This window comes from Mobula birostris, chromosome 11 (assembly GCF_030028105.1).
Source record: "Mobula birostris isolate sMobBir1 chromosome 11, sMobBir1.hap1, whole genome shotgun sequence".
Classification (NCBI taxonomy): domain Eukaryota; kingdom Metazoa; phylum Chordata; class Chondrichthyes; order Myliobatiformes; family Myliobatidae; genus Mobula; species Mobula birostris.
The window spans coordinates 82,523,289-82,537,794 of record NC_092380.1 but is presented as its reverse complement, the minus strand read 5'-3'; the positions used below and the strand labels follow the sequence as shown (position 1 = coordinate 82,537,794).

The 14,506-nt window shown below is 42.0% G+C and overlaps 1 protein-coding gene across 1 annotated transcript; it reads right to left on the bottom strand.

The window, feature by feature from the left end:
- Positions 1–3,622: 3,622 nt before the first annotated feature.
- On the bottom strand, positions 3,623–14,210 carry ptpmt1 (protein tyrosine phosphatase mitochondrial 1). The gene is made up of 4 exons (XM_072272661.1): positions 14,030–14,210; positions 8,977–9,057; positions 6,323–6,514; positions 3,623–4,495 (listed from the first exon to the last, which is right to left on the bottom strand). Exons 1-4 carry the CDS (start codon positions 14,174–14,176, stop codon positions 4,325–4,327), a joined length of 591 nt encoding a protein of 196 aa, XP_072128762.1. The 5' UTR covers positions 14,177–14,210; the 3' UTR covers positions 3,623–4,324.
- Between the last annotated feature and the right edge of the window lie 296 nt (positions 14,211–14,506).

Sequence of the window (14,506 nt, the reverse complement as noted above, 5' to 3'; positions counted from 1 at the left end):
ATCATTGCAAGAAATTTTACCATACAGATTACTTTTCAGGAAATGGTATTTATGTAACTTTTGTAAAGTTACAATAGCATTCTGATTTCACACAGTGCATTCATTCCAGCACTTAATAATTATAAAATAATGTTTAATATTTTGAGAGCAAAACACACAATGCTGGAGTAACTCTTAAGTCACCCAGTGGCTACCAATTTCAATATGATTTCTCATTCCCATTCTTAGGTGTCCGTCCGTGGCCTCCTCTACTGCCATGATGAGGCCAAACTCAAAGTTGGAGGAGCAACACATATTCCGTCTGGGTAGCCTCCAACCTGATAGCATGAAAATCGATTTCTCTAACTTCTGGTAATTTCACTCCCTCTTCTTTTTCCATTCCTCATTCTGGTTACCCTCTCACTCCATTTATTCTTCTCTCCTGGCCATCCCCTCCCTCTGGTTCCACTTCTCCCTCTCTTCCATGATCCATGGTCCTCTCCTATCAGATTCCTTCTACAACCCTTTTCTTCTTTCACCTATCCCCTCCCAGCTTCTTTCTTCATTCCCCCTCACCTGGTCTCACCTATCATCTGTCAGCTTCCTCTCCCCTTACTTTTTTGTTCTGGCTTCTACTCTTCTCCTTTCCAGTCCTAAATAAGGGTCTTAGCCTGAAATGTTGACTGGTTATTTCCCTGCTCCAACATTTTGTGTCATGCTCAAGATATCCAGCTTCTGCAGAAATTTATATTTATCAATTCCAGCTGTGTGGCTGGAACCAGGAATGCTGCTAGATAAGTGGGTGGAGCTAACAGGTGTGGTTCAGTTCTGGGACTCATGGACACAGTTAGGTGTGTTACCCAAACTAGGGATCAGGAACAGAGTACAGGAGGCATCCAGGCTTGAGACCTGACAACTAATACCCAGACAAGAATGTGGGAAGGAATGGACATTTACTGTATACAGGTGCTGGCTCAGATACAGGAACATCTATGTATAGTATATATCCACTACTGTGGAGCAGAATGCAAATTTTGAATTGTCTTGGTCTTGCTTACCACTTGACTGAGCCATTGCTCTGTGAAGCCCATGTGATACCTGGAGTGCAAATAATCACCCCGTATTAAAAAAAAACACCTGATTTGAATGTCACTTCAATAAGTCAGATTTGATTCTGAATTCAGTAAGACATGATAGGGAAGAGAACGAGACTGAGTCGCACCTGACTTCACAGAGTGAGCTTTGCCATCAAAAACAAACTAGTCTCGTGTGTCAATTGCTCTCCCAGCAGAAGTAAATACCTTATGAATCTTGAGTCCATTAATTGCTAACATTCAGATGCTCCATATAAGAGGGTGAATGATTTCACAAATTATCCTCCACCTGCCAGATCTGCAGAAGAGTTTATGGTTTCCACTCGACCTGATTACCTGCCTTAAAATCCACACAACCAATTGGAAATAAGGCTTCCTCAATACTAAAGTAATACAAGATAAATAATTTATCTTCTCTTGCTGTTGATCTTGCTTCCATTAGAGATATATAACCAAACCATTCAGAATTTAGAACATATACAGTATCTCTTGACTCCGCTCAAAGGACAACCCCAGCCTTTTCCTTTTCTCATTTTCTTGAGTAAATCTCTTCTCCATTTTCTTTAGACTTAATTCCTAAAGCATGAAATTGAACACCATACTCCTTATACCTAATGGAGGAATCTTTAAATTGTTCTTGAACATCTTTGGAATTGGCTTGGAGTGATAATAATCACCTGTATGATAATGATCTCTTTATTTAACCTTGTTTGCATAACAGCATAAAGTGGAAAGGACTGGAAAATTGATGAGGACAAAATCTCAGTTCAGTCCTCAGTTAGAGTTTTACAGCATAAAAACAGGCCATTCAGCCCATCACAACACCTACCCACCTATGTTTATCCTACCTTCCAGCTCTTGGCTTATAGATGCCTACAGCTGCAAGAACAGGTTTCTGAACCCTTTGCCATTACCCGGTTTTCTACATAAAATAGTCATAAGATGTGGGTCTGATCTTCATCTAATTCACAATAATAGATAAACACAATCTGCTTAAATTAATAACACACAAATAATTGTACTTCCCCTCAATACGGAGTACACCATCTAAACAATCACAGTCTAGGTTCAAAAAATTATGTGAACCTATGGGGCAATGCCTCCACAAAAGCTATTAAGTCAGGTATTCCAATCAATGAGGTGAGATTGGTGGTGTGGGTTGTAGAGATGCCTTGCCCTATAAAAAACACATTAAGTCAGAAATCTCTAGGACTTGCTTAGGTCTCTGTTCATGTGCCTATTATAAGAAAAACACTGAACAAGAATGGTGTTCAAGGAAGGACACCACTGAAAAACCATTGCTCGCCAAAAAAAAATTGCACACGTCTCAGATTTGCAAACAGTCACCTGGATGCTCCACAACACTTCTGGGACAATGTTCTGTGGGTAGATGAGACAACAGTTGAACTTTTTGTGTGTTTGGAGGTAAAAGGGCACTGCACACTAACACAAAAATCTCATCCCAACTGTGAAGCATGGTGGAAGGAGCATAATAGTTTGGGACTGTTTTGCTATCTCAGGGCCTGGACAGCTTGCAATCGTTGAGGGAGCAATAAGTTCAAAATGGTATCAATACACTTTACTGGAGAATGTCAGGGTAGTCGTCTGTCACCTGAAGCTTAATAGAAGTTGGATGATGCAAGACAATGATCCAAAACACAAGAGTAAATCAACAACAGAATGGTTTAAAAAGAAAATTCATGTCCAGACTTTAACCCAATTAAGATGCCTGAGATATCTTCATGACACGAAGAGGGCTGTTCATGCAGGGTATCCCAGAAATATTTATGAACTGAAATATGTATGAAGGAATGATCTAAAATTCCTCCTCGCCCTTGTGCAAGTCTGATCAGCAGCTAAATGGAAACATTTGATGGAGATTATTGCTGCTAAAGGAGGTTCTACCAGTTTTAAATACAAGGGTTAACAGAGTTTTTCCAGCCTAAACAATGTGTTCAATAAAGACCTGAAAAGTACAATTATTTGTATGTTATTAATTTAGGCAAATTGTCTATTATTGTGACTTAAATGAAGATCAGACCACATTTTATGAGTAATTAATGTAAAAAACCAGGTAATTGCAAAGGGTTCAAACTTTTTCTTGCAACTGTATGCCTAGGTAATTGAAGTGCTCATCTGGACAATTGGCAACTGTGCTTCTACCATTCTCTCCAGCAGTGCATTCATGTATTTTCTGGGTGAAACGATCTACTCTTTCCCCTTACCCCAAATCTATGTCCTCTAGTTTTATTTACCTTTGATAAGGTAATGAGGAGAGAAGTTTCCTGAAGTCCACCCTCTCTATTCCATATGATTTTATACACCTCAATCAAACCCCATCTGCAGGGAAAACAGATCTAGCCTCTTAAGTTTCTCCTTATAACTAAAATGTTCCAGCACAGGCAACATCCTACTGAATCTTCTCTGCTCCTTCCCCAGCACTATTACATCTTATGTAGTGATCAGAACTACACACAGTTGAGACCTGAATTTGGAGCATAACTTCCATCTAAAATATATAATTATACCAAACAAGTCTAAATTGACGTCTAAAATTATTTATTTATAAATTTATTTATAAATAATATGTAATATTAATTTTACATATTAACATGTTAAATATTTTATGTTAAAAAGATGTTTACAGGAGCAATTCTCCAATCCCAAATTTCCAGCAGAAGGTGCAATATGAGCAGCTCCTTTTGAGAGCATGGTTTTATGGAATTACTCCCTCTCAGATAACATTTACAAATCTCATAAATAACAATATTTGCTTTTACTAGGGACCGAAGCCATCAAATGTGTCTTTATGAACAAACAACGTGGTAAGAAGTTGCAATATCCCTTCACCGGCGCAAGCTGATACAGCAATTTCAACATGTAACAATATAACAGTTTCTACACGTTCAGAAAACTTGTACATATTACTCAGAAATTAACAATGAGTGAAGAAGTTTCTAACATCTAAATTTTTTTTTTCCAAAAATAACTTCCCTGGGATTGAAAACTATTTTAACACCATCTTTTAATAAATAACAAATATTTCAACAAAATAAACACTTCAAAATGGGCTGTAGCTTTATCAGTATATCCACAGCAAAAATACTCTATTCATGCACCAGAACAATGATCAACTCACGGCTGAAATCTAGTGATCACAAAGTTGGAACTTAAATTGCAACCTCCTTTTGTTAATTTTAATCAGGAATTACTTAAAGGTGGTAGTGTATTAATGTCCAGACTGGAATCCTTTATGACTTGAAAGCTGCAGCACTTTTTGTTTCACACAAGACATCTGGCTCCTCTGAGAAAAGTTCACAATAATAGTTCTTCAGAATCTTAAACTGTCCACTGCGAACAACAATGTGAGATCTGATGGATGCAATATATTCACATGCCTTCTTTGGACTCCAGTGATGTAGCTATGGGTAATATAGGAACAGTTATAAAAGGAATAGTTTCTAAACAGTATTGCATAGCCTTCAAAATGTTATACTGTAGCTCAACTGATTTAATATCATTCCTCTATACAAATCAATGAAAACTTAAATGTTTGTTCAAACACTTGTTATTAGATCAATGCTTCATTCTAATTGCTTTTTGTTGCACTAAAATATAAAGCAATATTAGGCAGCAAGTGGCTTTATTAAAATTGTACCCGAGTACTGGCTACAAATTGGTGGAGTTTTGAGGGAAAAGGAAGCTGCAGGAACAAGGTGGGTGCTATTTTAGATTCAATCTAAACAACCAGATAAAATTATATTGAAGAACACGAGGGGGGTTATAAAACATTTGACCCCCATGTCCCCTTGGATCAACAAAACTATCCAAACACAGCAATTGAGAGACATATTTCAATGCAATTAAGGTTAATAAGTTTAATGAGGGAGAAGTGGAAAGTCCGTTATCATGCCAGACGCCGGCCCCCTAGGCCTGAGACTACATCGTAGTAGTAGTTTAAAGAATAAAACTGAATAGAAAGAAAAATACTATAGAAAAATGAAGGGATCATATTTACAACATTGTTCTGCAAATATACAAAGCATTAGATACAGAGATATGGAACTGGATACTAATTAGAATAAGAGGAAGCATTTAAAGCAACTTAATATCAGCTGGTGATGCATGTAGTGAAATGATCCAAATACCATATAAGTAGGCTGAAGATGATTAGAGGAGAGAACAATGAGGAAGACAGCAAAATAAGTGTGCATACAAAATATATATGAAAAATACAGCAGGGGAGTAAAGTAGAAGATGCAGGGGCAATTATTTACTTCTTGCCCACTGGAATCAAACCTCCAAGTTAGTTGTAATATGTACAAAAATGATTGTTTGAACCTCATTACAAAAATAATTCCAGAGAAAACTGTTTAAATATTGTTTATTGTTTAATGTAAATAATTCAGGACACAAGAACTAAAGGAAAAAACGCTCTGCTGTGGATTGATGGATTCCAGTTTTTAACTTGCCAAAATCAGAATTCGAAATTGAACATTCCCAATGCTAAGAAAGTAAGTTTCAAAATGTACCAAATGAAATAATAAAATTTGGTATTTTTTTAAAATTACAACCATTTTAAAGTAATTTAAATAGCTTTCCCAATCAAAGTGATGCCACCTATTATTCTGTCTGTGAAGCTAGCACGCACTCTGAGAACCTATTTTGCCACCATGTTAAAAATGTCATGAAGAACATTGAAAAAAATTTACATTTTTGTACTCAATTCTATAAATGGAATGAAGATTCAGCAGCTAGATACCCTGCAGTATCATAAAACTTACTATTGTGTAATAACTAAACTTTACTGATTGTAAAAAAAATTAGAATTATACAGTAAATGTACAAAGTTGAACTGCTCACCAAATGAATCATTATTTGGTATTTATAATTATTCATTTGAAAATTTTGAATAATTACCAAATGAACAGTTATAAACATCAAATAACTATTCATTTAGTAATTTTGAATAGTTACTAAACTAAAAAAAATATGATATTATAAATTCCCCTTGATCTTAATTGGCAGTCACATCTTCAGATTTGAAATGCCATTCCTGAACTTTAATGCCTTTCCTCAACTAAAGTGCTCTCAATATCCACCACTTTCATCCTACCTGATTACGACTTACCTGGCTTAGCATCAAACTTTAACAATACACCTAGGATGTGCCTTAACGTACAAGATCCAAAATAAAGCTACTGGTATTGAAAATTTACTGTTATAAGAATTAGCATGAGCAAACATACATGAATTAGATATGCAGCTACCATAGTGGCACTCCGGGAGCGTCCAGCCTTGCAATGCACATAGACACAGCTTCCTTTTTTACGATATTTAGTAACGAAATCAACACCCTTCTTCAGATCTTCCAATTTTGGTACACCAAGTATATCAACTGTGCTGAGTCTTAACTGTTCGACTCCAAGTGACTCCCATTCCTGAAATACAAACTCCACTCTGAAAATGAAAGCTTACAGAGCAAAGGGCCATCTCAAACCATGTATTATTTTTCCAACAGTTGCTCCATTTCCTGTAAATTGTTAACGATCTCAAGGTAGAATCAACATTCGTTTATAAACTTCCTTCAAATCATATCAAAAACATCCAAATATTAATATGGGTTATGTTTCAAATAAACTTGAAGCTTTGTATAAAACTGGGTAACTAAATTATTGAACATATACTTCTATAGCATATCTTTCATTAATTGAACTTGCTGTCTGGAATTGCTTACTGCAAAATAGAAATCAATCAAATGAATTCACAAAAAACAATGATACCAGAAAAAAAAACTGGCTCATTGAGTCTGCTCTGCCATTCGATCGTGACTGTTTATTATTTTCCTTCAACTCCATTCTCCTGCTTTCCCTCTATAGCCTGTCTTCCTGTTTTAAAGAGTGGAGCAACATTTGTGATTTTCCAGTCCTCTGAAACTATTCCTAAATCTAGTGATTCATGAAACATCACTACTAATGCCTTCAGCTACCTCTTTCAGAGCCCTAGGGTGTAGTTCATCTGGTTATGCACCTTCAGATTTCCAGCTTCCCAAGCATCTTCTTTGTAATAGTAACTATGCTCACTTCTGCCCCTGACCTTTTTCAATTTCTGGCATACCACAGTGAAAACTGATGCAAAATACTTCCCCCCTCCCCCCCATTACTACTTCTCTGGCATAATCTTCCAACAGTTCAATACAGAACATCTCGTACTCTATTCTCTCCTCCCTCGCCTCTCTTTTACTCTTTTGTCTAAAAAAAACTTCTGGCATTCTCTTATACATTTCATCTTTTCTTCCCCAGGTTGCCTCTGTTGAATTTTTTTTTTTAAGTTTCTCAATCCTCTAGCTCCCTAATTTTTTGCTCTAATACATACCCTCTCTTTCAGTTTTATGCTGCCTAGGATAAGTGTATCCTTGGATGTTTAGCTCCAAGTCAAGATCTTCTTTCTACATTGACTCTGTGATACTTACAATGTCACACCTGTCTACTTGTAACTGCTCTATAAGACCATCTATCTTGTTTTATATACTGTGTGCATTCAAATATTATATCTTCAGTCCTGTAATCACTACTGCTCTCAAATTTGTCTCCATACTGTCTGAAGTTAAATTCTTATTCCTATCTAAATTTTGTCTTTTTCTTACTTTGGAGACTTCAGTAAGCTCTCTTGCACTCTCCTTCCCTTTTTATTTTATATGATTTGTTGAAGTCAACCACCTGCTATTTAGTTTAAAGTCCTATCAATAACCCCAGTTATGTGATTCATCCAGGACCCTGCTTCCAGCATGGGTCAGATCAAGCCCATCCCATCGGAACAGCTCCTTCCTTCCTCGATACTGGTGCCATGACTTGAAACCCTCTTCTTCCACACCAATCTTTGAGCCACTCATTTAACTCCCTAAAAGTATTGCTCCTGTGACAATTGGCACTTAGCTCAAATAGCAATATAGAGGTTTCTGCATTTTTTGGTTCTGCCTTTTACTTTAGTCATTAGCTGCTCATATTCCCTTAACTTCTACGTCATTAGTACTGATGTGTATCATGACAACTGGTTCTTTCCCCCTCACTTCAAATTCCTCTGTAGGTCAGATGAGTTGTGCTGGACTCAGGAACCGAGCAGGCAACACAGCTATCAAGACTGTCAATCCTTGTAACAGAGAATTGTGTCTGTTCTCCTGACTGTACTATCACCAATTACAACTACATTTCTCTTCTCTGCAATGTGTTGAACAGCTCCCTAAACTATAACCACGGTTATGTTGTTCATCCTTCCTCCACACTCCCCCGCCTCTGCTCAGCCACAGAAAGTGAATGAATCTCAGACCTATTGGACAAGCTCAAGTAAAGTTTGTGTGTGTATTATCCAATAAAAACAGCAGTGAGCTTGGGTGACAGATGTTAAAGGAGCTTTCCAAGACATAGGGCTCACAAAGTTCAGTCATGTGGAAAAAAATTGTAGAAGATTATCAGAATTACAAGAATTAGAATTTTCAGACAAGGAATCTAAATTATAACTGAGAGTGATATATATTGCTACACATCATTAAAGAATAAAACTGCCACATTTAAATAAGCTCCTACCAAAGTCACTACCTTACAACTCAGTTTATTTCACTTGATAAATGGTAATGTTTCATGGTGTTATAAGGGAATAGTATGCAGTAGAAGCAAAATGTGAAAATGACTGATGATAGATGAGTATTACTACACTTTTTCCAGAAATTCTGAGATAATAGTCTGCAGCATAATCTTGAAACTTGACTGCATTTTGCACTTCTCATTTGTCCAACTCAATAATGAAAATAACTGTCGTCCCTTGTAACTCTCTTATCACATGGAGAACCTTTCCTAAAATTGAAATGTATGACCTGGAAATCTGTTTGTTCATTTTTTCCACTTACCTCAGCTGTGTTTACAAAGAACTTGGTTTCATAATCTTCATTCATGGTTATCACTCCTCGCACATTCTCTTTTGTTACTAGCTGAAAGTCCAAACACACTAAGAATAATTCACAGAAAAAAAATGAAATGTTTATATATGTGACTGTGCCTCGGGTAGGGTTACATAAAAGCTTAAGAACTCATGAAAATTTCTTGATACCACTTAACTCACCATATAAAAAAACTATCAAAAATTTGCAGAAGGTGAAAGACAAATTAGAACATTAATCATTTATCAAGTGCAAGTTTAACTATCATTCAACCATATGCACACAATGGTTGCAAGGGAAACAAAAACTATTCCACAGCAAAATTCTCAGATGGATTAATTATAATAGGGACACAAACTTAAGCACAGAGTCAGATTGTTGAAAGCGGAAATGGAAATAAAAGAGCCACACATAAGGCAAATGAGAGTAAGCAATTTGAAATATTGCGGAATACTGGTAGCTCGGGTTGGCTACTTGGAAGTTTGGTTGATTGCCGAAATGTCTGCAAATATTTTGCTGTTTCCGCTCCAATTGAGAAACCATCATCAGTGCACAGTTGAGGGCATTGTCTCCTCAGAATGCCAGCTTATATACTCCTCTGTGGTCTGAATGGATATTGATTAGACATCGTGACCTGGCCATGATCAATTCCCATTTGGACCCCGGAAGTATACAAGCCAGCATTCCACGGAGACAACACTCGACTGCACACTGACGATGGCTTCTTGATTGGAGCCAAAACGTCTGCTAACGTTTTACCAAGCTCAGCGATCAACCAAACTTCCAGATTATGCAATCTACCACTCAGAACACAATTACAAATGTAACAGATGTTTGGGAACAGCATTGAAGCTACGGATGATGAAAAATGTACAATTTGTCATAAAAATGAAGTTGTGTAGTTATAATGAAGGATTCGATTTAAAAAGGCAATGAATAAAGAAATATTAAAGGTGCAACATTATAAACTGAAACAAATGTCTGCTGGATTGACAGTACAAGATTAATGAATCAATCGTACAACAAAAATATAAAAGGAGATTCTCATGGAGGCAAGAACCTTATTCCAAGATTAATTGAAACATAGAACTCCTCATTATTCAGAAAAATTTCAACCATGCTTTTACTAAATGGTACAAGAGATGTAAAACCGTACTGCTGAATCACCCTCCTGTGTCTGGCAAACCAACCCAGTTCCCTTTCTCCACTACCTGCAAAGTGCCACACTGCCCATTCACCTCCTCCCTCATGTCCATTCAGGCCCAAAAAAGTCATTCCAGGTGAAGCAACATCTGACTGCGAATCTGCTGGGGTCGTCCATTGTATCTGCTGCTCCCCATGCAGCCTCCACTACACTGGTGAGAATCGCCATAAATTGGGAGACTGCTTTGTCGAGCACCTCCGCTCCATCAACCAAAAGCAGAACTTCCCGATGACCAAATATTTTAATTCCCAATCCTGCTCCAACGTATCGCTCCATGCCCACCTGTTGTGCCAAGATGAAATGTCTATCTCCACACTTCTCTCCCTCACCACAATGTCCACCTCCACACCTCTCTCCCTCCTCACAATGTCCATCTCCACACCTCTCTCCCTCCTCACCGCAATATCCATCTCCACACCTCTAACCCTCCTCACCGCAATGTCCATCTCCACACCTCTCTCCCTCCTCGCCGCGATGTCCATCTCCACACTTCTCTCACCGTCACCGCAACGTCCATCTCCATACCTCTCTCCTTCCTCACAGCAGTGTCCATCTCCACACCTCTCTCCCTCCTCACCGCAATGTCCATCTCCACACCTCTCTCACTCCTCGCCGCAATGTCGATCTCCACACCTCTCTCCCTCCTCGCCGGTGTCCATCTCCACACTTCTCTCACCGTCACAATGTCCATCTCCACACCTCTCTCCCTCCTCGCCGCAATATCCATCTCCACACCTCTCTCCCTCCTCGCCGCAGTGTCCATCTCACCTCTCTCCCTCCTCGCCGCAACGTCCATCTCCACATCTCTCTCCCTCCTCGCCGCAATGTCCATCTCCACACTTCCCTCACCATCACTGCAATGTTCACCTCCACACCTCTCTCACCATTACCGTAATGTCCATCTCCACACCTCTCTCCCTCCTTGCCGCAATGTCCACCTCCACACCTCTCTCCCTCCTCACCGCAGTGTCCATCTCCACATTTCTCTCCCTCCTTGCCGCAATGTCCACCTCCACACCTCTCTCCCTTCTCCCCGCAGTGTCCATCTCCACACCTCTCTCCCTCCTCGCCGCAGTGTCCATCTCCACACCTCTCTCCCTCCTCGCCACGATGTTCATCTCCACAGCTCTCTCCCTCCTCGCCGCAATGTTCATCTCCACACTTCTCTCACCATCACCGCAATGCCATCTCCACACCTCTCTCCCTCCTCGCCGCAATGTCCACCTCCACACCTCTCTCCCTCCTCGCCGCAGTGTCCATCTCCACACCTCTCTCCCTCCTCGCCGCACTGTCCATCTCCACACCTCTCTCCCTCCTCGCCGCAGTGTCCATCTCCACACCTCTCTCCCTCCTCGCCGCAGTGTCCATCTCCACATCTCTCTCCCTCCTCGCCGCAATGTCTATCTCCACACTTCTCACCATCACCGCAATGTCCACCTCCACACCTCTCTCACCATTACCGTAATGTCCATCTCCACACCTCTCTCCCTCCTCGCCGCAATGTCCATCTCCACACTTCTCTCACCATCACCGCAATGTCCACCTCCATACCTCTCTCCCTCCTCACCGCAGTGTCGATCTCCACACCTCTCTCCCTCCTCGCTGCGATGTCCATCTCCATATCTCTCCCTCCTTGCCGCAATGTCCACCTCCACACCTCTCTCCCTTCTCCCCGCAGTGTCCATCTCCACACCTCTCTCCCTCCTCGCCGCAGTGTCCATCTCCACACCTCTCTCCCTCCTCGCCACAATGTCCACCTCCACACCTCTCTCCCTCCTCACCGCAGTGTCCATCTCCACATTTCTCTCCCTCCTTGCCGCAATGTCCACCTCCACACCACTCTCCCTTCTCCCCGCAGTGTCCATCTCCACACCTCTCTCCCTCCTCACCGCAGTGTCCATCTCCACATTTCTCTCCCTCCTCGCCGCAGTGTCCATCTCCACACCTCTCTCCCTCCTCGCCACGATGTTCATCTCCACAGCTCTCTCCCTCCTCGCCGCAATGTTCATCTCCACACTTCTCTCACCATCACCGCAATGCCATCTCCACACCTCTCTCCCTCCTCGCCGCAATGTCCATCTCCACACCTCTCTCCCTCCTCGCCGCAATGTCCATCTCCACACTTCTCTCACCATCACCGCAATGTCCACCTCCATACCTCTCTCCCTCCTCGCCGCAATGTCCACCTCCACACCTCTCTCCCTCCTCGCCGCAGTGTCGATCTCCACACCTCTCTCCCTCCTCGCCGCAGTGTCCATCTCCACACCTCTCTCCCTCCTCACCGCAGTGTCCATCTCCACACCTCTCTCCCTCCTCGCCGCAGTGTCCATCTCCACACCTCTGTCCCTCCTCGCCGCAATGTCCACCTCCACACCTCTCTCCCTCCTCACCGCAGTGTCCATCTCCACACCTCTCTCCCTCCTCACCGCAGTGTCCATCTCCACACCTCTCTCCCTCCTCACCGCAACGTCCATCTCCACACCTCTCTCCCTCCTCGCCGCAATGTCCATCTCCACATCTCTCTCCCTCCTCGCCGCAATGTCTATCTCCACACTTCTCACCATCACCGCAATGTCCACCTCCACACCTCTCTCACCATTACCGTAATGTCCATCTCCACACCTCTCTCCCTCCTCGCCGCAATGTCCATCTCCACACTTCTCTCACCATCACCGCAATGTCCACCTCCATACCTCTCTCCCTCCTCGCCGCAATGTCCACCTCCACACCTCTCTCCCTCCTCGCCGCAATGTCCACCTCCACACCTCTCTCCCTCCTCGCCGCAGTGTCGATCTCCACACCTCTCTCCCTCCTCGCTGCGATGTCCATCTCCATATCTCTCTCCCTCCTCGCCGCGATGTCCATCTCCACACCTCTCTCCCTCCTCGCCGCATATCCATCTCCACACCTCTCTCCCTCCTCGCCACAATGTCCATCTCCACACCTCTCTCCCTCCTCGCCGCAATGTCCATCTCCACACCTCTCTCCCTCCTCGCCACAATGTCCATCTCCACACTTCTCTCACCATCACCGCAATGTCCATCTCCACACCTCTCACCATCACCATAATGTTCATCTCCACACTTCTCTCCCTCCTCAGCATAATGTCCATCTCCACACCTCTCACTCCTCACTGCAATGTCTACCTCAACATTTCTCTCATCCTCACTGCAATATTGTTATTGTTCTATAGATTTGCTAAGTATACCCACAGAAAATGAACTTCAGGGTTGTACGTGGTGACATATGTGTACTCTGATAATAAATTTTACTTTTGAACCACGAATCAGCTAACACCAAGTCTATTTCCCCGGCTGAGCAGACCATGCAGCAAGGGTACAAATAGGAAACACACAAGACTGCAGCTTAAAAAAAATGTGTCGAACTCAACCTATTAGTTAGCATTTGCGCAGGTCTCAAGTCAAGACCCGACATTTGGACTGGGATGCTGGTTCTCGTAGCAATTTCTTAGTTCTATCAAATCCAGTGCTAGCTGTCGATCTCTCCCTCTTACCCCCACTGCCCAACAACCGCAACCCATATCACCTTCACATTCTCAATTCCCTCCATCCTCCCAGTCACCAATCCCAATCCAAACCCCTACCCGCCCCTCTCCTTCTTCTTTTCCATAGATGCTCCCTGGCCTGCTAAGTTCCTCGAGCATTTTGTGTGCGTTGCTTGGATTTCCAGCATCTGCAGATTTTCTCTTCTCTGTGACCGGATTACCTCCCCTTCCCAATTCCATTCTCCCTCAAAGTGACGAGATGCGCACTGTCCGGCCGGGGCTGCCGGCCTCCCTTCCCCCAGTCCCGCTCCTACCTCCTCGGTGAGCGAGCGGAAAGGGAGAGCCCCAATAATGACGGTCTGGTCAATCCGGTCATACCAGTGGCGACCGAACACCTTCGACATGAAGATGTTGTAGCCTAAACTCGGATAGAAAACGATCCGTGCAAACAAGCCCGCCATCACCAACTGCCGTATCCGGTCCGATACCCAACACTCCCCCTTTCCGTCATGTTAAATGTCCCCCCTCTCCCCCGGACCAGCTGTGCCGGTGTCCCGGGGGCTGAACACTGCACAAGAAAAAAATTCACAAGTTTGCTGTTGAATTGATCGATTTCAGCCGGAGCTGAATTTTTTTGATTCTTAAAAAAGAAGCCTGTTTCCTGCAACCATGATCCAGACAGTAAGATTGCTTTACAAATTCAAAAATTTGCAAAAACTCATTCAAACTACAGTTTTTCGGAGATTTCGTTTAGTAAACCTTTATTATCATCTCTTTGAAACGTATTTTAT

What these genes read in the sequence shown, in the direction of transcription:
- ptpmt1 (XM_072272661.1), bottom strand. Translation starts at nt 14,176, where the DNA reads ATGGCGGGCTTGTTTGCACGGATCGTTTTCTATCCGAGTTTAGGCTAC. An exon ending in TCTTTGTAAACACAGCTGAG is followed by an intron (nt 6,515 to 8,976) that starts GTAAGTGGAAAA and finishes TTTGTATTTCAG; the next exon opens with GAATGGGAGTCACTTGGAGT. An exon ending in TAGCTGCATATCTAATTCAT is followed by an intron (nt 4,496 to 6,322) that starts GTATGTTTGCTC and finishes TATTACCCATAG; the next exon opens with CTACATCACTGGAGTCCAAA.